The sequence below is a fragment of the Athene cunicularia genome (genome assembly GCF_003259725.1).
Source record: "Athene cunicularia isolate RWA chromosome Z unlocalized genomic scaffold, athCun1 chrZ_part1, whole genome shotgun sequence".
Taxonomy (NCBI): domain Eukaryota; kingdom Metazoa; phylum Chordata; class Aves; order Strigiformes; family Strigidae; genus Athene; species Athene cunicularia.
In genome coordinates this window covers 15,921,043-15,943,188 of record NW_020799142.1, presented here as the reverse complement: position 1 = coordinate 15,943,188, position 22,146 = coordinate 15,921,043, and the positions used below count along the sequence as shown (strand labels likewise).

Here is a 22,146-nt window from a genome sequence, read left to right as displayed (position 1 = left end):
TGCAATGTAGAGTTTGAAGATTACTTTTTAAGTCACATAACTAATCTGAATTTCTATTCCTCAAACTATTTTCCTATAGAAAGATTAATGCAGTGAGTTCACAGGGAATCCCCAAGGTCATGAATTTAGCAAGATGGAAGGGAACTTTGCATGTGGTACAGTCACGAATCCTCAGTTGTAATAACCAATGCTTGCAAAAAAAAAAAAAAAAAAAGATATCAACACTCACGTTTCAAGCTTTAAAGCAAACTAACTCCTGGGATTTAGAATTCAATCTTTATGGAAGCAGATTATCCTCTATTCCCATCTCTATCTGCTCTGGGGTTTTCCTTTCTCAGGTATACTTCCTGTGGCTATCTCAAGGGCAGATTATTGTATTGGATAAATTGTATCTCAGATCCAGTATATCATTTACTGTACTGAGACTGAACACACAAAAGTTTATATTTCCTGTACAGCTGCAATCATTTCTTAAATTTGCTCAGAGATTATGGGAGGTGGTGTCAGGAAAAACAGAATAAGTTACTCTCAATTGTAGTAAGTGCTCTAGCCGTGTTGGCCAATTTGAAGGGCATGAGTTGTGTCTAACAGTTGGGACTGTCTTGCTTTTTTCTGCCATTGAGTTGATAATATGTCTTGTGGTCAAGTTTTAAAAATAACAATATAGATTTTTGAGTCCAGCAAGACATTTTAAGACTGTGGGTCCTTTGAGTGTCATGGCCTTCAACATTGATAACAGCCACAATCTCAGGCAAGCACAGCACATGAGTGCTGTACAAAGAACATGTTGTGAAACACTGTTCTGAAGTGTGGTTTTATTTTCAGTCCTTGTTTACTTGGAGTCACTGAGAAAATTAATACATGTACATTTTGGGTCAGGTTTTCAAAAGGTCAAAAAGAGTACAGGGCATTTAGCCCTTTGGGAAACATAGTGTCCTGTTGAGAATGGCATTATCAGAAAATTGTGCCTGTTTTGTGACTGTTAACCTCTCTGAAAAGTGCAGCCTTCAATTTTATTAATAAGTTTTAATCAATCATTTCTTTAAACTTAGTGCTGTCTTATTTCTCAGCTGTAACTCAAACAAGTGGTTTAGGTCAACCAGCAATAAGTCTCGTTACCTGTGAAGGTCTAGTTATGTAATGTTAATATTGACATGGGGATCACAGCAAACACATTTATACAAGTTTATGCAGTAATCAGTGCAAAAAAGTGGTATGGAACATAATGCTTATGGTATTTTTTCTCTTCATGAATGCTTGCTTTGAGTACTACCTACACTGGCTATTGAAACCCCAATATAGTTAGCACTTACATGCGTTAAAGCATTTTAGTAAAAAGGGCTTGGAACTTCTTGCAAACAAAATGCATGCACGCTTGCCAGCTACATTACTCACACAGCTTTTCTGGCATACTCATTTCATGCAATTCAGCGGAGTTCAATGCTTCACATGTTCATAGAAGTTTGGTGTCACTTGTCAGAATAGAAATAAAGACTCACAGACAGCATGAATTTCTTGGTATGATATATTATGATCCAAACTCTGGCAAAGGATTAGCAGGCAGAGGTGTACACATAGTTTCAAACAGACTGAGTAACTGCACAACGCAAATGGACAGTTGCATATGTAGTTTGACACAGAGTTTCTCCATTTATTTATGACATTTTGCTGTGCATGCAAATTAGGTACATAATTGTATATGTGTTCTTTGGTTGCTCACATGCTTATAACTTATTTGCTATGTGTGTGCTACAAATTATTTCAACACTCACTAGTTTTTAATTGCATGTACTATCACTACAGAGCATATTATATCTTTAAGACCAGGGCCCCTAAGGTTGCTGCAAAAGCATGGTCCTGCCATAGGTCCAAGCCATGCCTCTTGCATTCATGCTGCACCAGGTACTAGGGGAGTACTGCAAGAGCTACCCGAAATGTAGCCACATGTCTGTCCACATTTTCTGTAAGGTATTGTTTCTCCTATCCTACCTTTTGGCCTCGGGTTGGTTAAGGCTCTGGGAAATGGAACTTTTTTATTATAGAAATGCTGATGGGAAAGGACTTCTGGTGATCATCTAGTGTGATGTCCCACTAAAATCCACATCTGGCTCTATATTCTGTCCAGCAGTTTTCAGGGCAGTGCCCTTCCCATGAGTTTTTCTGTGCCTCCATGTTTTTTGCACTCTGCCACCTGGTGTCACCTGTGGCTGGGGGCATCCAGCATGTATGAACCTGCCTTAAAGTATGCTTGCCTGCTTTCTAAATGTATCCTGGCACACTGTCTCTCCCAGGGGCCACCAACCCATGTCAGAAACCAAAACAAAACAGGCCCTTTCTGGGGGAGATCTCACATTACCTTCTACAAGGGCCAGCAAAAGCCAGCCATCAGTTGCATCAGGGCACCTGCAGGGGGCTTCGGTGCACCTCCACAGCTTGTCACTCTGACAAGTAGCCATTCCACCCCTCAGCACATATCTTATCTTGCATATTTTGGGTGGTTTTCCCCTCTCAATCTTTTTCTTCTCTTCTGTTTCATTTCTTCCTTAAACTATTTCCAGTTTTTTCTTTCTTTTCTCATGAGTTCCAGTGCTTTGAAACTAAATTCCACCAAAAATGAGAAGAAAATTTATCACTTCAAACCAAAATCAGCATGCCTTGCCTATTTTGCTTTCATTTTGTTCTTGGCTCTGTCATGTATGTACATAATGATCATGCTGGGGAGATGCTAGAGACTGAATTCAGGGGTGATTAGATTTCTTCAAATTAAACCCATCTATCACCCCAGTAAGCCTGAAGGTGGACCATTTATCAGTGTCATGTGCCTATACAGGGAGCAATTTGGCATCCAGCATTTCTGTGTGATCTGATCAAGCCGTCAAGACCAGGTCTGCTGCTGAGATGGGACAGGAACACAACTGGTTTCTGAATCCCAACAGGGCTGGGGCATAAGACAGCAGCTCTCCAGTATCAAGACTGGAGTGTAACTTCACTTTCTTGGGGGTAGTGTGTACATTAAGCATCTGTGGGGACACTGGGAGTATTAGGCATCTGTGAGTTTAGGCAGCAACTGAGGAGGCATTTTTAGGGCTATAATTTTGGCATCTAAATCAATAATCAAGTGGGACTTGGCACCTCAGCACACAGCTTGCTAGAACATCAAGTTCTGTTTTGCCTCTGTGACTGGCTGGAGGCTGTGGTGCAGAAGGCAGGATCGCCAGCAGCTTTGAGAGCATGGACATATGGCTGCATCTAACTTTGCCTTAAAAATGAAAATAATTGCACTGTGCAGAACATGATTATTCATAGTTCCATCCTTCACTGTTTTTTAGCTCTTTTTAAAGGGCAAATTTTAGTGCCAGAGGAAGGAGGCAAACTGACAGCACTGACAAACACCAGAGTCTTCTGTTTAGTTACAACACACACAGGGTATTGACAGAGCAATTAAAAGCTCCTGTCCCCAGGATGTTTTTTTACAGGGGGAAATGCCAACCTGCCATTGCTTTCACACACTTGAAGGAAAGTAAGTTAATGACAATGAGAAGCAACGGATTGTGTTTGCTCAACAAATGCCTCATGTAAACAAACAAAAGAAATTTCTTTGCCAGTAATATAACTTATTGCCCAAATACACTCATTTGAAAAGTATCCGGAAGCCACAATCAAAATCAGTACAACTGGAATTTATATCAAAACCTTCTGTTCTAAAAGTCTGAAAAAGGAGGTGCTTTCTAGAGCATTACCAGTAATTGCCCCTCAAGTTTGTCAGTTCTGTCACAGCTAAGAGTCCCTGTTTAGCTCTTTCTTTTTTAATAAATCTTGCCACCCTAAAGGTTGGATAAGTATCTTAGCATTTCTGTTAACAATTTTTACACAAGGTCTATCAAAACTGGTGCTAAACCACTTCTCTTTGTTGAGGTAATATTAGCAAAGTCCTACTTTGGGGCTTAATGTTGTTTTAATACTTGTCTTAATATAGTCCAGCCTTTGGGCTTGTTTGGACAACAGAGGTCCCATCCAACTAGTCTACAAAGCACAGTACAGTATATCTAGATCTGCTACAGTTGCAGGTGTAGGAGATATTTTGAAGAAAGCAATGGTCACCACCTACTTTGAGCCAACTTCGGTAGGAGAGATGATCTTTGCAATCATGGCACGTATGTCTCTCTCTCTTTAAGAAAGAGGTAGAGATCTCGAAGATATTAACAGTTCTGAGGAAGAAGACAACTGATCAGAGGACAAAGATCCTACAGTTGCCTTGAGTGATAGCCTGCAATGTGAATGCAAATCTTATTAGATACTGTTCACAGCAGGCAAGAAGATAAGTGCCTGCCAGTGTCCCCTCAGAACTGACCACAGGAGGCAAAATCAAGAAAATAAGGCATCATTAGCTCATCTCCTTTATACACTATGACACTGCTGAATGATTAGTTTCAATGGCTTCCTAGATTTTGCCTTTTGTACACTGTGTGTTACAAAGAGAGCAGGCTCCTGTGGCCATTTCCTTCTCTGACATTGCAGTCTCCTACTACTCCTCAAAATACTGATTGAACAGGGCACTGGCAAGATCAGCACTAAATATCACAGTTCAATCTTGTCTTCAAGGAAGGATAGTTGTTGCAGGAACAGACCCTTGAGGACATCTGTTAAACATAACATCAGGAGTGGTAAATAAAATTGTCCTGGTTTGGACAAACACTCTGAAACAAGAGGATCTTCCTGATTAGCTGGTGAAACATGGTAAGAGCAGCCCTATGGAGAAGGTCTTGGGGGTATTAGTAGATGCACAACAGAATATGAGCCATCAATGTGCATTTCGCAGCCCAGGAAGCCAACCGTATCCTCGGCTGCATCAAGAGAAATGTGGCCAGCAGGTCGAGGGAGGTAATTCCCTCTGCTCTGCTCTCATGACACCCCATCTGTAGTACTGTGTCCAGCTCTAGGGCACCCAAGATAAGGACATGGACCTGCTTGAGCTGTTCCAGAGGAGGGTTGTGAAGGTGATCGGAGAGTTGGAGCACCTCTCCTATGAGGACAGGCTGAGAGAGTTGGGGTTGTTCATCCTGGAGAAGAGAAGGCTCCAGGGAGACCTTATAGAGGCCTTCCAGAACCTTAAAGGGGACTACAGGAAAGATGGGGAGTGACTCTTTATCAGGGGGTGTAGGGATAGCATAAGAGGTAACAGTTTTAAACTGAAAGAGGGTAGATTTAGTTTATATCAAAGGAAGAAATTCTTCACTGTGAGTGTGCTGAGACACTGGAACAGGTTTCCAAGAGAGATTGTGGCTGCCCCCTCCCTGGCAGTGTCCAAGGCCAGGTTGGACGGGGCTTTGAGCAACCTGGGCTAGTAGAAGGTGTCCCTGCCCATGGCAGGGGTTGGATCTAGAAGATCTTTAAGGTACCTTCCAAACCAAACCATTTTATGATTCTATGATTAACTCTCTTGTCTGTATTGTCTGTGGAATTGTGCTTAAAATTTGCTAGCTAGTGTGTCTCCTTGATGTCACATTTTCTCAGGAAGATGAGAGGGTGCAGAATTTTCTTCCATTTGTGTATGGCTCTCATTTCTGGTGGTTTGTTTTTTTGTTTTTGGGTTTTTTTTTATTTTTTATTTTTTGAAAGCAGGCATAAACAAGTGTTAACAAGAATTGATGAAGGACCCTCTGCAGATCCAGGGTAAGAGTGAGACAGAGAGGAAGAAGGTTGGGAATTCAGTCTATTTATGTGTTTATGTGTTTTAGGGAGGTTATCTGAACTGCTATGTGTGCATTATAACTTACCAGGTGAACAACAGCATGATGCTGGTGTCCCGGCTGGCCACTGCTGCTGTACTGCTCTGCAGGGGCTGCTGAGAGCCTGTGAGCTTTCTCTGAGTCAATACTATTGGGAAGAAGGTAGATAAGGGAAAGAGACATAGTATAAGGACAGCAAAGGGAAAACTGAATTAAGTGCAAAAGAGGCACTTAAATTAGAACATCCTGATGCATATTCCACACATTGTTCATATGTTCAGGCAGCACTTTGGTATTTTGGATTTTCTCAGTTTCAGCTCTGTTCTGCCTTGCCTACACACTTGCCTCTTGGGTTTTGTCTTATCTTTGCAGTAATCTGCCTGGTCACATCCGTGTTGGCAGTAGAGATCATCACAGGTGGTGGGAACATGGTGTTCTTTGAGGTCAGCTGCCCTGAGTATCACCAGAGAGTTGCTTTACTGCAGGCTTATACTCACATGAAAAATCTTTTCTCTCTATTAATAATAAGCAGTGGAAAAAAACCTGAAGACTGTATTAAAAGGCATAGATCTGAGGCCCTCATAAATAGGAATTTTAGAAGCTTAGTGCCTCTAAGCACTATTAGTAAAATAATTGCAAGATGAGTCAGGAGGAGAGATCATGGGGAAAACAGTCTGCAAAATATTCCATCACAAAATGGAAAACAACCAGAATTCAGGTATTTATTCCAGACACACACTGCTAGAAAAAATGCTCCCTATCTCTTTAAAACTGTTCATAGAGTTTCTGTTAAACAAAAAAAGAAAATAAACACCACTCTATGGGGCTATTTTGCATAAGGTAACAGTCACGTGGGGAATTGAATCACCTGCACAGGACAGTCAGTTCCTGTCTGAATGTCAACAGCAGACTCTGTTGCAAGGGTCCTTGCAATAGTGTCCTCAGCTGTATCAGATGAGACTCTGAACTCTTGTTCTGCTGAATTCTTGTAATCCAGCTGGTCCTATGTGCCCACTACATCTCATGATTACATGCCAGTGATTAGTTTAAACTGTGCACAAAGCATCTCTTAACTGTCTTCGGAAGACTATTCTGTGTGACCATTTCTGCATCCAAAAGAAGTTTCCAAGACCATCTACAGGTGTCTTACCTATGTGTAACTGAATCCATTCCACAGCAGGAATGACCTGGGGGCAGCCTACCACCATGGCCCTGTACAGTTGCTGTAAAGAATAAAGCAAATACTTTGTTGCAGTGGCAGCTGGGAGTTCAGTCCTTTCCCACATGTCTCATCTAGGGGTCTAGCTGGGGAGGTCTAGGACCACCTAGGCAATTAATGATGAAGTTGATGCGATGTGTATACAGGCATAGCCTGATACCCACTACTACACCACTACTGTGACTACAGTTTCCTTATTATATCAAAATTATACCTGAAATTCCATGGAATTCACCACAGCTGTGATGTCTTTTTTTATTTTATTTGAATATATATGTTTGTGCTTGAACACTCTATAAGCCTCTATCTTACTTGGAGAATGGGTGCCTCTAAGTTTTTCACAGTGTTCTTATGCAGAACATCCTCACCATGATAGTGGGCTTGATCCTGTCCATGTTACAGTATTTCCTGGCATGGGTCTCCTCTCTTCTTTGTGACACTTCTTCTTTCATTTTCTGCTTTTCTCTGTCCAGATCTCTCACCTACGTGTGATATCTGCCCTTTCATGATCACCTCATGTGCCAGTTATTCTATCTTCTTATCTGTAAAAACTGCTCCCCTCAGAAATGTCCTTAACATTCATTCTTCCTCCTGTCATCTTCTCCAAAGCTTTGGTGTGCCATTCGTCATTGTCCCTCAACACTTCTGTCCTCTGGTCCAGTTTGTTCCTCTTTGAAACAGCTGCTTCTCCTGCTTCCTGTGGAGCAGACACTAACAGTTGTGGATCTGACTGTGTTGCTGTGCTAGAGTTGCAGATGGGTTTCAACACAGAACACTGAAAATGTGGAGGATCTTCCTTCCCCCAAGCAGTCCCCAAGTGATCTGAACAGTCTTCTCCTGCATGGACCTCTGCAGGAGGGCTGAAGCCACCAGCAAGTGAGGCCACGCGGGCTTTCATGATTTTCCTTTTGTTTTAGAACAAAAGAGATGTATAATCCAAGCTAAACTAAAACAATACCATGTAGATTCAAACTTCCTCCCACTATATGATTTCTCTAGACAGTCTTATTATGCACAGTTTTCCTACTTTCCAGAGAAATGTGGAAAAGTTTTCACAGCAATGTATACGCATACCTGTGAGGTTATTCTTATATTGTTGATATTAATACAGAATCACAGAATCATCTAGGTTGGCAAAGGCTTGAAGATCACCCAGTCCAACCATTAATCTAACAATGACAGTTCACAACTACACCATATCCCTCAGCGCTGTGTCAGCCCTAATCTTAAACACCTCCAGGGATTGGGACTCCACCACCTCCCTGGGCAGCCCATTCCAACGCCCAACAACCCCTTCTGTAAAGAAATACTTCCCAATATCTAGTCTAAACCTCCCCTGGTGCAACTTGAGGCCATTCCCTCTTGTTCTACCACTTGTTACTTGGTTAAAGAGACTCATCCCCAGTTCTCTGCACCCTCCTTTCAGGGAGCTGTAGAGGGCGATGAGGTCTCCCCTCAGCCTCCTCTTCTCCAGACTAAACACCCCCAGTTCCCTCAGCCGCTCCCGCTCCCCATACGACCTGTGCTCCAGACCCTGCACCAGCTCCGTTGCCCTTCTCTGGATACACTCGAGTCGTTCCATGTCCTTTTTGGAGTGAAGGGCCCAAAACTGAACACAGGAATTGAGGGGCGGCCTCCCCAGTGCCGAGTACAGGGGTCAGATCCCTTCCCTGTCCCTGCTGGCCACGCTATTGCTGACACAAGCCAGGATGCCATTGGCCTTCTTGGCCCCCTGGGCACACTGCTGGCTCCTGTTCAGCTGGCTGTCAATCAACACCCCCAGGTCCCTCTCTGACTGGCAGCTCTCCAGCCACTCCTCCCCAAGGCTGTAGCGCTGCTGGGGGTTGTTGTGGCCCAAGGGCAGCCCCCGGCATTTGCCCTTAGTGAAACTCCTGCAGTTGGCCTCAGCCCATGGCTCCAGCCTGTCCAGGTCTCTCTGCAGAGCCTCCCCACCCTCGAGCAGATCAACACTCCCACCCAACCTGGTGTCATCTGCAAACTGACTGAGGGTGCACTCGATCCCCTCGTCCAGATCATCAGTGAAGATGTTAAACAGGAGTGGCCCCAAAACCGAGCCCTGGGGGACACCACTCGTGACCAGCCAGATATAACTCCGTTCACCACAACTCTTTGGGCCCGGTCGTCCAGACAGTTTTTTACTCAGCGAAGCGTGTGCCCATCCAAGCCATGAGCAGCCAGTTTCACCAGGAGAATGCTGTGGGAAACAGTGTCAAGGTAGACAAACATCCACAGCCTTTCCCTCACCCAATAAGCAGGTCGCCCTGTTGAAGAAGGAGATCAGGTTTGTCAAGCAGGACCTGCCTTTCATAAACCCACTGACTGGGCCTGAGCATCTGGTTCGCCCACATGTGTTGTGTGATGGTCCTCAGGATGAGCTGCTCCATCAGCTTCACAGGCACGGATTTCAAGATGACAGTCCTGTAATTTCCTGGATCATCCTTCTGACCTTCTTATATATGGGTGTTACTTTGGCCAGTTTCCAATCTGTCAGGACCTCCCCAGTCAGCCAGGACTGTTGATAAATGATGGAAAGTGGCTTGGCAATCACCCCAGCCAGCTCCTTCAGCACCCTTGGGTGTATCCCGTCTGGTCCCATTGACTTGTGTGTGTCTGTGTGATGCAGCAGGTCACTGACTATCTCCTCCTATGGACTGGGGGGGGTGGGGGGTGGGGGGTGTCATTCTCCCAGTCTCTGTCTTCTGGCTGACGAGACTGGTTTCCCTCAATACAACCTCTTGTTATTAAAGACTGAGGCAAAGAAGTCATTAAGCACCTCAGCCTTTTCCTTGTCGCCTGTTACCATATTTCTTCCTGCATCTAGCAGGGGATGGAGGCTCTCCATCCCCTGGACTTTCTTTTGCTGTTGAAGTACTTACAGAAATATTTCTTGTTGTCCTTGACTGCTGAAGCCAGATTAATTTCTAGCTGGGCTTTAGACCTCCTGATTTCTGCCCTGCACAGCCTCACAGCATCTTTGTAATCACTGTGAGTGGCTAGCCCCTTCTTCCAAAGGCTATAAACTCTCCTTTTCTCCCTGAGTTGCAGCCAAAGCTCCCAGGGTGGTCTTCTCTGCCGCCAGCTTCTTTTACAGGACCAGGGGACAGCCTGCTCCTGTGCCATTAAGACTTCCTTCTTGAAGAGTGCCCAGCCTTCTTGGACCCCTATACCCTTCAGGACCATCTTCCAAGGGACCCTGTCACACAGTTGCCTAAACAAATCAAAACAGGAGTTGTATGACCTAAGCCCTGTACAATATTTATACCTCTAATTACCTACGAACACTAACTTTGGTCTGTGTTTAGCTCCTGTGCATGTAAATGATTTAGCACTTTGTGACATTTCAGCACAAGGTACCTTACGGAAATTAAAAATACGAAGAAAATTCAGAACAGACAGTTAATTTTTTGCATTGGTTATTAGTGCATGCTGGGATATCATGCCAAGCTAAATATAATTATCCGCTGTAAGTCTAGGCTAGTACTCAAACATGACAAAGCTACATGCACTTATAGGACTGAGTGTGCCCATTACATCCTGTTTAGGTGGTGTATTGAATGCATAGTACTAATGTGACCAAAGTGGTTGCATTTAAATTTCAAGTGGCTTTTTAAAATAGAAGATTAGCTCATTCACTAGAAAACACACACATTAAAAAAAAAAAAAAAAAAAAAAAAAAAAAAAAAAAAAAAGAAGATACAAAACCCCAAACATAAAAAGCTTTTTCTGCCCTTCTGCCAAGTTTCAAGTCACAGACATTTTGTAACTGTGATTTTTCTCCTAATTAAACGCGGTGATAGTTGCATGTTGTTATTCAGATTTAATCAGAAATAATCAAAATAGTTGTGCAAACGCTAAGGCACTTCTGTAAAATTGCCAGTGGATTGGATGTTTGGTAAACTGTTTTAATACTGAACCCTGAGGTGGTGGAAAGACAGAAGGGGGAGAAAGTTTTAAATTACCAGTGAACCCTCAGGTGAGCAGTGTGGTAACTGTGGGAAAAGGTGGAGCATGGGGTAAAAGGCTTACAAAATAAACAAATTGAAAAGAGAAAATGTTTTGAAAAGGAAGCCTGGAGTGCAGGCTGACCAGAAAGTTGCAAACCTGGCCTACATGAAGGAAGCAGATGTGGAAGATGAAATATGGGACAAATGGGGGCAGAGAAAGCGCTTAGGAAGGTTGGCTCTGCTCCATAAAGGCTTCCAGTGCCCCTCTGGGTTAAGGATAGCTCTGAATTTTTTGCCTTTGAGGTAACCATTGGGAATGAATAGATAAGAAGTCCTAAATAAATTAATTAAAAAGTTTTCTTCCTTATGTGTGTTTGTGTACTTTTTTATTAGTTTGTTTTGTGGGGTTGGGAGTCCCTTTGGTCTCACAAATAATTCACCCCTAACTTAAGTAGATAATAAATTCTAGAAATCTTTCCTTGTCTTGCTGGGTTTTTTACCTGCTTATTTCCACACACAGTTGGCTGTTTTAGCACCAGGTTAATGACACAATGGAAGTGGCTGTTTCCAGCTGAATAATGCTCAGAAGAACATATTAGAGATGGAACAGTAGATTATTCCTTCCCAGTGGATGGATATACAGAGCATTTCTAAAATAGTACTACTCTCAAATCACTGTCAATTTTTAGATCAAACTGTTTTAAAGTAGAATTTGTCTAAGGGAATGTATTTGGGCCAGTCCTGGTTTGACCTGGCTTGTGTAAAACAAGTAGCACCAGTGTACTTACACTGATTGTGTTACAATTTTAACTGCTCTTGCAATATCACTCTTTCATATGTGTGCTCTCATATGTTTGTTTTATGAGTGTCTCTCCACTCTTCTTTGCCCAAGAGAAGTTTGTGTATTTGTTGGAGATACTGGAATATACACTGAACATAAATGTGTTGTTTATTTTCTTAGGATTTGAATTTTTTGAAACAAGTGCCAAGGACAACATTAATGTCAAGCAGACATTTGAGCGACTTGTGGATATCATCTGTGACAAAATGTCAGAAAGTCTGGAGACAGATCCCACCATTGCTGCCACCAAGCAAAACACACGGCTAAAGGACACCCCTCCTCCACAGCAGCCCAACTGTGGCTGTTAATGCAGCTATCAGCAAAGGCAGCTCCAGTGTGTTCTGTTGCCAACAGAGTGTTTATGAATCGTCTATATGCCTTTATTTATACTGTCTTATTAATTTATTTGGGAGAAAAGTCTTTTATTTTACATCAGCAGCTGGTCAAGTATGTATATGGAGATAGGGAGGTTTTTAGTTTGAAAGGACAATCTGATTTTTAGCATCTGGCTTTTGCATGCAGGGTGGCTATTAACTTCTCTTTTCACTGTTTTACATTTCACTTACTTCAGCTGGTGCCATGCCCTCAGACCACATTTACCTAGAATTGACTCTTGCTTCATCAGTTTCAAATTATATAGTTGTATCTTTAGTGTAGTGGCCAAGGTGTTTTAGCATAAGCTTCCTGATGCTACTTATATTTATTTTGTCCTGACTGAAAATCAATTTAGAAATATTCCTTTAGTGAACTAATTCCTCATTCTGTCCAGAACATTTCTATAAGGAACAATTCCTGGAGCATATTGCCTTGGCAAGTCTACACTCATATTATACATCATAACTGATTGGGAATTGAAGAAATTAGAAAGAAATTAGTTCCTAGACCCAAAGCCACCAAACTTCCATGTGAGTTTCCAACTGGATGTGGATATTCAGTGTAGTCCTTCAGACATATTAGGTACTTCATCCTCTTTGGATAACTGATATGCTTACATTTCCATGGGAGCTGCACATCTATCTAACACCTTTCTGAAACTGGACTTAATTTCTCATTTCACCATTACGGAGATCCCAGTAGTACCTACCGCAGTAGTGGAGGGCTGAATAGCTCTTTCCATTTCTACCTGCCTGAGGCATCAAACACACAGTTCTATATTACCCCTGATGGAGCCAAATCCATTACATTTAGTAGTTCATAGCTAAAAATTGTCTTGTTGTGTTGCTGTCAAACCTGCATACTTAAGTTTTTCAGGAATTTCATCTCCCATTCAGTCCCTGAGTCAACCATCACCACACTAGTTACAAACACCTGTATTTTACTCAGACCTATTGCAGAAGTGCTGCTGGTGTCAGTGATCTGGAGTTTGACATTATTTTTATTTTGATGAGGATATCTATTTTGACAAGGCAATCAGTTTCACGATGTTTAAAAACTTTAGGAGTAATAAAAAATTGTCAACATTTCTAGTGTTAGGCTGAATACATTCATAAGATTAGCAAAAGGCTGTGAAGATAGCAGGATAAAGTACACAAATTCTTTTTTAATAAAGTGTTAAAAATAGTCATATTTCACAGTTTAAGAGTGCTCCTTTAGTAATTGGTGGCAGTTTCTTACATCTGTGCCCTGGAGTACTTTGTACAACAGCTTTATTTGCGTCACAGTGACATTTTTTGACTAAACTGCATAATTGAAGAAGCATTAACTGTTTTATTGTTCCAGTTAGACAGAATTTAGGACAAGGCTGACATTTCTTAAGCTGTCTGCAATGGGAAAAATCAGAAGACAAATCAAAAAAGAAGTAACATAAGGTACTGCAAACTGCTCACAACTGCAAAGAAATCTCTCTACAGACATTATGGTTTTTTGAATGTAATTTATATAACTCCTGAAATACACTAAGAGAAAATGATCACCTTTTTTTGTATGATTAAATAACCTACATACACTTTGACAGAGTAAAAATTACTTCCAAACTCATGTAGACACATGTAAATTGGATGTGCCATCGGGCACTATATTGGCTGCCTAACTTAAATGGGTAAGTGTTTTTTCTTCAGTCTAGGGTTTTAAAGCATATATTTCCTATTAGCTAGTTTACTTAAACACTTGTTTTTCCAGTAGACATGGAGACTGGACTTAACTTGTTTACTTCCATGAGAGAAAGCACTGTCCTTTTGGGGCTGATGAGCAGCCAGATGGAAGAGGCATGTGCTATCTCAACCATAACCCTGCCTCTCTTCAGGGATGTTCCTTTCTTTCCCCCATCTAAGGCAGCATGTTGATCACTGCTGAGAGACTGTCATTAGTACCTCTTCACCCACTAGGTACCAGCTGCTTTGGAAGAAGTGATAAGATGCTGAGGAAGCTTTGTGTGAGATGATGTGCAGTTTTCCATCCTTTCCTTGTTATGTGCAGTTATTCCTTCTGGAGAAAAATGAGCAGGGAAGCCTTGAGACAGCACTCAGCCTCAGCCCTTTAGAAAGGGTTTAGGTTGTATAATTAGTCTGAGCCATCTCAGGTGAGGCAGGGGGAGAGAAGGACATAGTCACATCTTACACGAGTTTAGGCATATACTGGATCATGCAGCATGGCTACAAGTGCAAGTATACTTCCAGCTTTCCTCTGGGATGCTTGCTGCAAAATTGTCACCTCCTGTGCACATTGTAATAAGGAAAAAAAAAATCAAGATGGCCCTTGCTACAGCCACACCTTGCTTGCACTCCATTGCAATGAATTCAGGACCCTCTCTGCCTCTTTATGACCACATAGACCTCTAATCAGTGGTGGCAATGTATTATTGGTGTATATCTTTTTAAACAAATTGAGTGATAGATAAATAGTACCTTTGTTAAATTGGATTAATTATTTGCTTTTCATTTTGTGTCAAGTCTGGGCAGAAAAGTAACAGCAAAATCTAAGAGTGAGAATATCTCTTCCATGTTTCTGAGACAACTAACCTCCCAGGCCTCCAACATGTCTCATCTTCTGCATGGGATGGAGAGGATGGAGGAAGCAGCTGCCAGAGTAACATTGTTCATTAGACTGCCAGCCATGTGTGATAAGGAAAAGGCACATGTGGAGGACAGCAGGAGAATCAGACAATATTTAAAAGCTCCTAGGATCTTTGTACTGACACTCGGACATTGTCATAGAGTTCAGAATTAGTCAGCTTAATTTTTAAAGTGTTCACATCAAATCCTTGAACTTTTTCAAGACCAGACTGGCTAAAGCCCTGGGCAGACTGCTCAGACCTCTTAGTAAACACTGCTCTGAGCAGGAGGTTGGGAAGGATGACCTGCTGATGTCCCATTGAACCCAGTTTATTTTACCATCCCTTCCTCTGAAATTGAAAATGTGTGGAAATTCAGGTAGACCTTTTCTTAACAATCGGGGTTACCTACAATTGGAAAAGTAGGGTTTTATTTTCCATCACAGGTTGGCTATTGCAGCCAGATATTTCACAGCAATATTGAGTTTTCTTCTCTAAAGTTTGGTCACATTTAGATCAGGAGCATCATGATCTCGGTAACTCTCTCAACTGGAACCTGGCTATTGCAGAGAAGCACAGATGAGAGAAAGGCTTTTGAGAAGTAATTTACTATCCCTTCTCCAAACACTCTAAAAATCTAGTTTTAATTCTGAGGAAACTAGTAAGATTTGGATTTTAATGCTATTTAAAATTATGACTTGGCCTGTTCTTAGGGTAGGATATCCAAAAGCAGCCTGTGTCAGTCTAGTGTGGCTCCTTCAATCTAGTTTGGCTCCTACTGACTTCTGTGATGGAACTGCAATTTTCTTAAATATGAGTTAGGCTGAACACTTCTGGAAATCCCATCCCAACCTGATCAAGGGCCAAAGTTTAAACAATAAATGGCTTGTTCTTCACACATATCCAATTGTCACTGATTATGAGTTGTTGGAGGAGACAAGCAGTATTTGGTTAAATCCCTGATCTATTCACTGGTGCAGCACAGTTCCATCAAAAGAAAGTACCAGGATAAAAAGAATTATATTCTAGTGATGCAAGAGGTCTGGATCATTAAATTGAAACCTGGGATAAGAGATCCAAAACTACTTTCAGCCTCATAACAATTGTTTGTGTAATTGTACTTGCACACTTTGCACTAATTTGTTGTCATTTTCAGCACAGAAGACTGAATGTCATGGAGCCTTATTGGTGCAGTCTCAGATAACACCTTCAGCTGAGATTTAGGTCACTTTCTGAGATACAGTAGTTGACACACAGAGCATATTACATTTCTGAGAGAGGGTCCTGAGCTCCATGGTGCCAGCTGAACTAATACTACACAAACCATTTTCCAAGTTATGATCTAGACTATAGCTTTTAGCAGCAGACTAATCCCGTGCATGGATAATGCACCGGCCTTATCGTTCTCTGACAGTGTCTTGCTTGTTGCATATTCAGATGAGTGCTCAGAAATTGCCTTGGGGGCACACATGAGCATGGGATGTGACTGGTTCCTGCAGTGCCTCCTGGCACCGACCTGCTGAACACAAGCCCTGCTGGGTTGAAACTTCAGGCGCATGTTTTTGATTCTGATAAGAGTTCATGTTCACAAGCATTTTGGTCCTTATAGCGCAACTAACTCAATACTGTATCTTGTTGTTATTGTTTTGTTTATTTAGACCTGTTTGTTTGGTGTTTGAAATGCATATGAACTAGCCTGATTTTCTGTCACAAAACACTCTCACTCTGAACAGCTGTGTATGTGACTGTTACCTGGAAGTGTTTTGTTCGTTTGTGTTTATAATTAATGTAATGCCTAGAGAAACTACCTGAGCAACTACGTCTATGTGGCCTTTCCAGAGCACCAGTCTGAAAGATTTCTTCCCAGTCTGCTCAGCTCTGTATATTCAGCTGTAACACATCCACCTTCTTTATTTTAGGCATGAAGTGCTATTTCAGGATGCACAAAATCTGCTGGAGTTTGATCCTAACTTTGAGAATGCTTTGCACTCGTACTTTTTAGGAAAAAAAATGGTCTTACAAATTCTACACCTGATAGTGATGCCTTTGTCTCTTCAACAGCAGATGAATGATGCTGCTTTTGCATTCCAAAAGAAGTCCCCATCCAAAATTTCACCCCTCCCCAACTACTCTTTTCTATATTTGTTTGTGAGAGGCAAGTTTTATTATTTGCTTTTTTGAGGGCATTAACTAAATGCCTGTTCTGCTGATAGACAGATTCCACCTTGGCCTGTTTCATACAGACAGACACACAGTGTATGAGCCTAGCTATCCTTTAGGATGGCAGATTTAGAGATGTGAGACCGTGAGTATGCAAATCCTCACAGATAAACCCTCAGGGGGTGTAAAGCAACATGTCTTCATTTATGCCAACAGGAGAGTGAGTTGTGTTGATTTACACCATTTAATCCATACACATAGTCTCTTAATCCATACACTCTGACTCCAGATACTCCAAGGTTCATTATTTGTCAAGTCTCATTTAAAGATGCAATTTATTTCAATTATTTAAATAATTGGTACGTTTTCTTTATTAAGGCGTAGATGTAGTTTACCTTTGCAATTTAAGCTTTTATTATTCTTTTTTTTTTTTCCTCATTTCTTCTTACTTTGTTTATCCATGGATGTTCATTGAAACATAAATTGTAATTACATGTATATAGTATACTCAGTATACACAGCAGTACATCTTTGACACTCATTCATTTCCCACTGTTACTTTTTCATGTTCAGTGCAACCTTCCCTAAATGCCACAGTAGAAGTTATTCATAAAGTCTCAGCACCAGAAATCAGTTGGGTTACATCTGCAGACCGTAGGTTTATTATCCACGGTTCCAGCAAATGTAGCTGGCTTGTCATTTGTAGAATAAGGTACCTGGTATTTGATTTAGGGGGGAAGTAAAAGTCCTAATCTTCCAGTAATTCCAGGATCATGAATAACATGCAGAAATGAAAGCTAGAGATTCCTACCACTTCTGGTGATAAATTTCCTCAAGTAATTCTGACATGTACCTGCAACTAGTGTTAAATTAAATGTTTGTGCTGTAACTCCTGTTTCATATTTTGTCAGTAACGTCAGATGTGTCGTGGCTCAGTTGGACTGTCAGAATGTGTAACCTATATACTAGTGTTTGTAAAATTCAAATGTCTTAAGTGTTGCATGAAAATATGTTATAAAAATAGATATCTTTTCTATTTTTGAATACCTCAAAACTGAGGAATCATGGGCCAATAAGTGCAATATTTAATTATTTACTCAGTGTATATAAACGTGTGAAAGGGAGAAGTGTCGTGTGTGTGATAAGCTGTTGATGATGCCTGTGTGGCTTAAGATTTCCAGTAGATGTATGTGTCTTGTAGTAAAATTTATATAGTAAACACTTTGCCAGTGTAGTGTAAGAATATTCTTAAGTCATTTAAACTATTTTTCACATATAAGACAATGGTAAAATATATCTGTATGTTTATTGCAAGTGCATGTCAATTTTACTTTTAGAGTTGCGAGTATCCTTCCTGAAAATTATCATGTTACACTAACACTAGTGGGACAGTGCTTTCAGTCAGAAGATGCTTGTAACCATTTCTAAACTATCTCCCTATATTTTTAAAGCATATTCTCTAGAGGCATCAGAAGAACCCCCTAGAGCTCATCAGTTATGGTGAGTTACTTATTCTTAAATAATCAGGTACATGCTCTGTCTGCCTGTATCACATAATATGTGGGCATGTTTTCTTTAATCTGATACAGATAACTCATAATAGTTATCTGAATATCAAATATGAATACCCAATACTCTTGCAGATGACTCAGCAAACTTCAGTCGGTGCCCTGAGTTAACATTTTTGGGAACAGCTTAAAGGTCACAGTCAGACTGGTCCAGCACAGTAGATGGTGACCTTAATTAGTGACTTCTGCCAATTAAGTTTCTTAACATTTCTAGATCCTAAAGATGGAAGATACATCCTTAAATATATTGACCCAGACTCTTCACTCAACTGTTACATGGCCCTCAATGTTGAATAGCTGCACTGCTAGCAGTAAAGCTGAGATATAAATCAAATCCAGCCCAAACAAAATCCACTTCAGAATCTAACCTTGAATCTAAAAGGAGAAATTCAATCATTTCTTTTCCCTTTCCTGATGTCCTTGCATATTTCTAATAGTTCTTCAAGCACACGAGGAAGGCCATTCCTATTCAGCAAAACCCTTGGATATATCTGGGGCCTTCAACTCTGAATCACTGACTGGTCATGTGTTCCCAGCTGTGCCCGCAGACTCTGCATATGATAAGCTCATTCTGTTAATTCTTGCTACATCTCTGGTTTCAAAGGAACATGTCAGGAATTTGTCAAATAGAGATAGGCTAATGAGTCTGGGCCAAGGGGAGTAACTGGTTTTGCTGAACAATTTCGTAACAATTTTTATTAGTACTATATTAAAAGGTATATAAGTAGATTTTTAGTTTGATCTGATGCATTTTTCTGACAATGTACAAGGTTGATTTAGATTTGAGTGGTTTTTAAATTATCTTAAGAAAAGAACGAAACTCTTAAGGCCTACTGGAGACCTGTGTCACAGGAGTCCTGTCTTATGTCATCAAATAGTTTGAGAAAGTAAAGTAGCCAGATTACATTAAGTAACACAGGACAGTACTTGCAATGACCTGAACAGCCCTCAAAATTCTCCTTTTTTTATACGTTTTGCCATGAAAACAACTGCAAAAGTATACAGACTGGAGTGAAATGAAAATGCATGTGGAGAGAAATTTGGCATTGCTTAATAAAAAAGGAAAATTCTTGATGTCTTTGTAGTTGAGCAGCAAAGTAACAGTCATAATATGAGGTACCACTTAAATCCAGATATACAGATGTCTACAGGACTGAGGATGATTTACCTAAACTTTTTATTACTAAGTGACCTGACTGTTTAAGGGCTGGCAGATAATTTTACCTAGCATTTTTATCAGTCCTCATAGACATGTGATTACATCCACAAATATAAATGCTTACATTGAGAACATGTAATTGTTTTGGCTCCCTCAAGCTAACTTGCTTGCTGAATTGTTCTTGAAGAAAATTTGAAGTACTTGCTTAGGATACATTTTTAAGGGGGTGAGACTCAGTCTGTCCATCCTCCTCTGACTCCTACTGCAATATAGTTACTGTGGTTCTAAAAAATGTTAGTTTAAAATTCTGCTGGGTGACATATTTTGTGAATCTTCTGCATACATCCATGGGAGCTCTTGTCTGAATGTGAAGTACAAGTTTTATCCATGTGCAGAGTTTTAATTCTATGTGGACGTAGAGACCATGTGTATTCCATTGGATATTCTGTTTGTATGTGACTTCTGTATACCAAGTGGATTTTGTTTGTTCAATTTTTTTGTTGGATTTTTTTTTCCTTTTGAAATTACAATAAATATTCAAGAGACTATATTCATTAATATCTCAGGTGTGGTGACACAGTCTTACCCCCCTCCTCCCTCTGTTTCTTTCCTTTCACTTACTAAAACTGGGAGAAAATTACTTTAGTTTTGACAAAATAATGGACAATGATACCACAGCTGCAATAAATAATTTCATTAATATCCTCTCAGTAGCACTGGTGAGTTGCAGTTCTGTCTGAATCCCACAGAATTTACTGGAGACTGCCTTCGGAGTCTACTTGAGAAAGATTAGACATTTCCCACACTGTTGTCTCAGCCTATATGCTGACCCTTTAAATGGGGCAAAATTTTTTCTTTGACATTTCACTGTGTAAACTGTTAAACAGTATCTGTACCTTTTGGATGTTGTTATTAGTTGGTCATGACACCTTAGCCTCAACGAGGCATCTCAGTTGCTGTGGGTCATATTTCACACGAGTCGTGATATATCACTGTCCAGCTACTGCTTTTTTCTTAGACACACACAAACCCTCGTGCTAATTTGAACCCTACTGTGACCCCTGAGTTTATCTTCCCACCATGTAATTCCTAATCTTCAATCAATCTGTTGTCCCCTGTGCTCCCCAGCTCCTGCTTGTAGAAGTCCACCTGCAAACTTCTTTAGCATATGTTCCCTCTTGTTGTTCCACTGTGTTTCAAACAAGTTCCCCAGTTTTTCTACTATATTTACACCTCATCTGCAGAGTAAACATTGCCTGATTAATGTCTGGTTCTCACTGAACACAAAGCACTTCCTAGCTTATTGCCTGGGATCTTGTATCTCTATGCAAGTTTCTGCTGAGGGGTCTATCTGTGCATCTCACTGCCCTCGTTCATAGAGCTTCTCTTTCTGGCATGGATTCTTGTCATTTAATCACCTCTTTCCTCCAAGCTACCAGCAAACCTAGTATCTTCTCCATTAGCCTTCCTCATGCCATTGCTCTGTGAGATTGGCCCTTATGTATTTGCTCTGCCTACTAAGGTGAGCTCAAGACAAGAGAATGAGAGGTAAGAGGAACAAGATAACAGGGAAGGAACAGACAACTTCTGGTGGATACCTTGGAATGAAAGAATTGTTGAACTGGTGTTATTTTTAATGTGTCAGGACTGTCAACACATAGAACTAAACTAGAGAAAATCACAGATGAGTAGATGAGAATGGTGATCTACTAGGATAAAACCTGTCTCAACATCTGGTGTTTCTTGCTCAACAAAACACATTTTTATCTCATTTCCAGTCAGAACGACAGATACAGTAACAGAAAGTTCCTAAACACAAAAGAAAATGGCATCAGAAAAGATGCTATAAAGGGGAGATGTAAGGAGATGACACAGAAAAGATCCCTGGCTTTGAGTAAGAACAGGCAAACAGGCAGAATGTCCCAAGTGAAGTGAGGGCAGATGACTTAGCAATGTGATTCACCAAAATCAAGAAATACAAACTATAGGCTTACACCCAAACTGAAGGGGTGCAATTAACTCTTGCATTAACTGCGCAAGTTAATGAGAAGACTGAGGCAGTTAAGTGCAAGGAGGATTAGTTGTTTTTTTGTACAGATCCATGCAACTTGAGTTGTAAAGGGAAAACCAAAGGTACCTTCAAAAATCTTACGAAGTGCCTTGCTATATCTGTGTGTCTGTTTGCACTCTTCCAAGATCCTGAAGAATTAAACTGTAATCCAGAAGATTTACATCTTAACTGGTTGACATTAGGAAAAGATGTGATTTAAGCCATGGTGAACTCAGGTCATCAGTGGCAGGCATAGGCGATAGGAAGCTGGTGTGAGGCCAGAGTGTCTGCTCAGGGTCTGGTCCCAATGCTCCACTGGGGCTCAAGAAGCTGGAGGCGTGGCAGGATGAGCAGTCACCCAGCCCTATGAGCGACCAAGCCTAAGAGTGATCTCAGGGAGCTCTGCAACCCACTGCAAGGGGATGGAAAATGATACCAGAGACCATTCCAACTGTAGAAAAAAGGT

General features: G+C 41.0%; 1 protein-coding gene across 1 annotated transcript in view; it reads left to right on the top strand.

Moving 5' to 3' along the window:
- Positions 1-20,176, top strand: part of RAB3C (RAB3C, member RAS oncogene family) — a 133,561-nt gene extending 113,385 nt beyond the window's left edge. Inside the window, exon 4 of the mRNA XM_026865578.1 lies at positions 11,875-20,176. Coding sequence (XP_026721379.1) covers positions 11,875-12,062 — 188 coding nt within the window. The 3' untranslated portion in view covers positions 12,063-20,176. The remainder of the gene's footprint in view (positions 1-11,874) is intronic.
- The last annotated feature ends 1,970 nt before the right edge of the window (positions 20,177-22,146 follow it).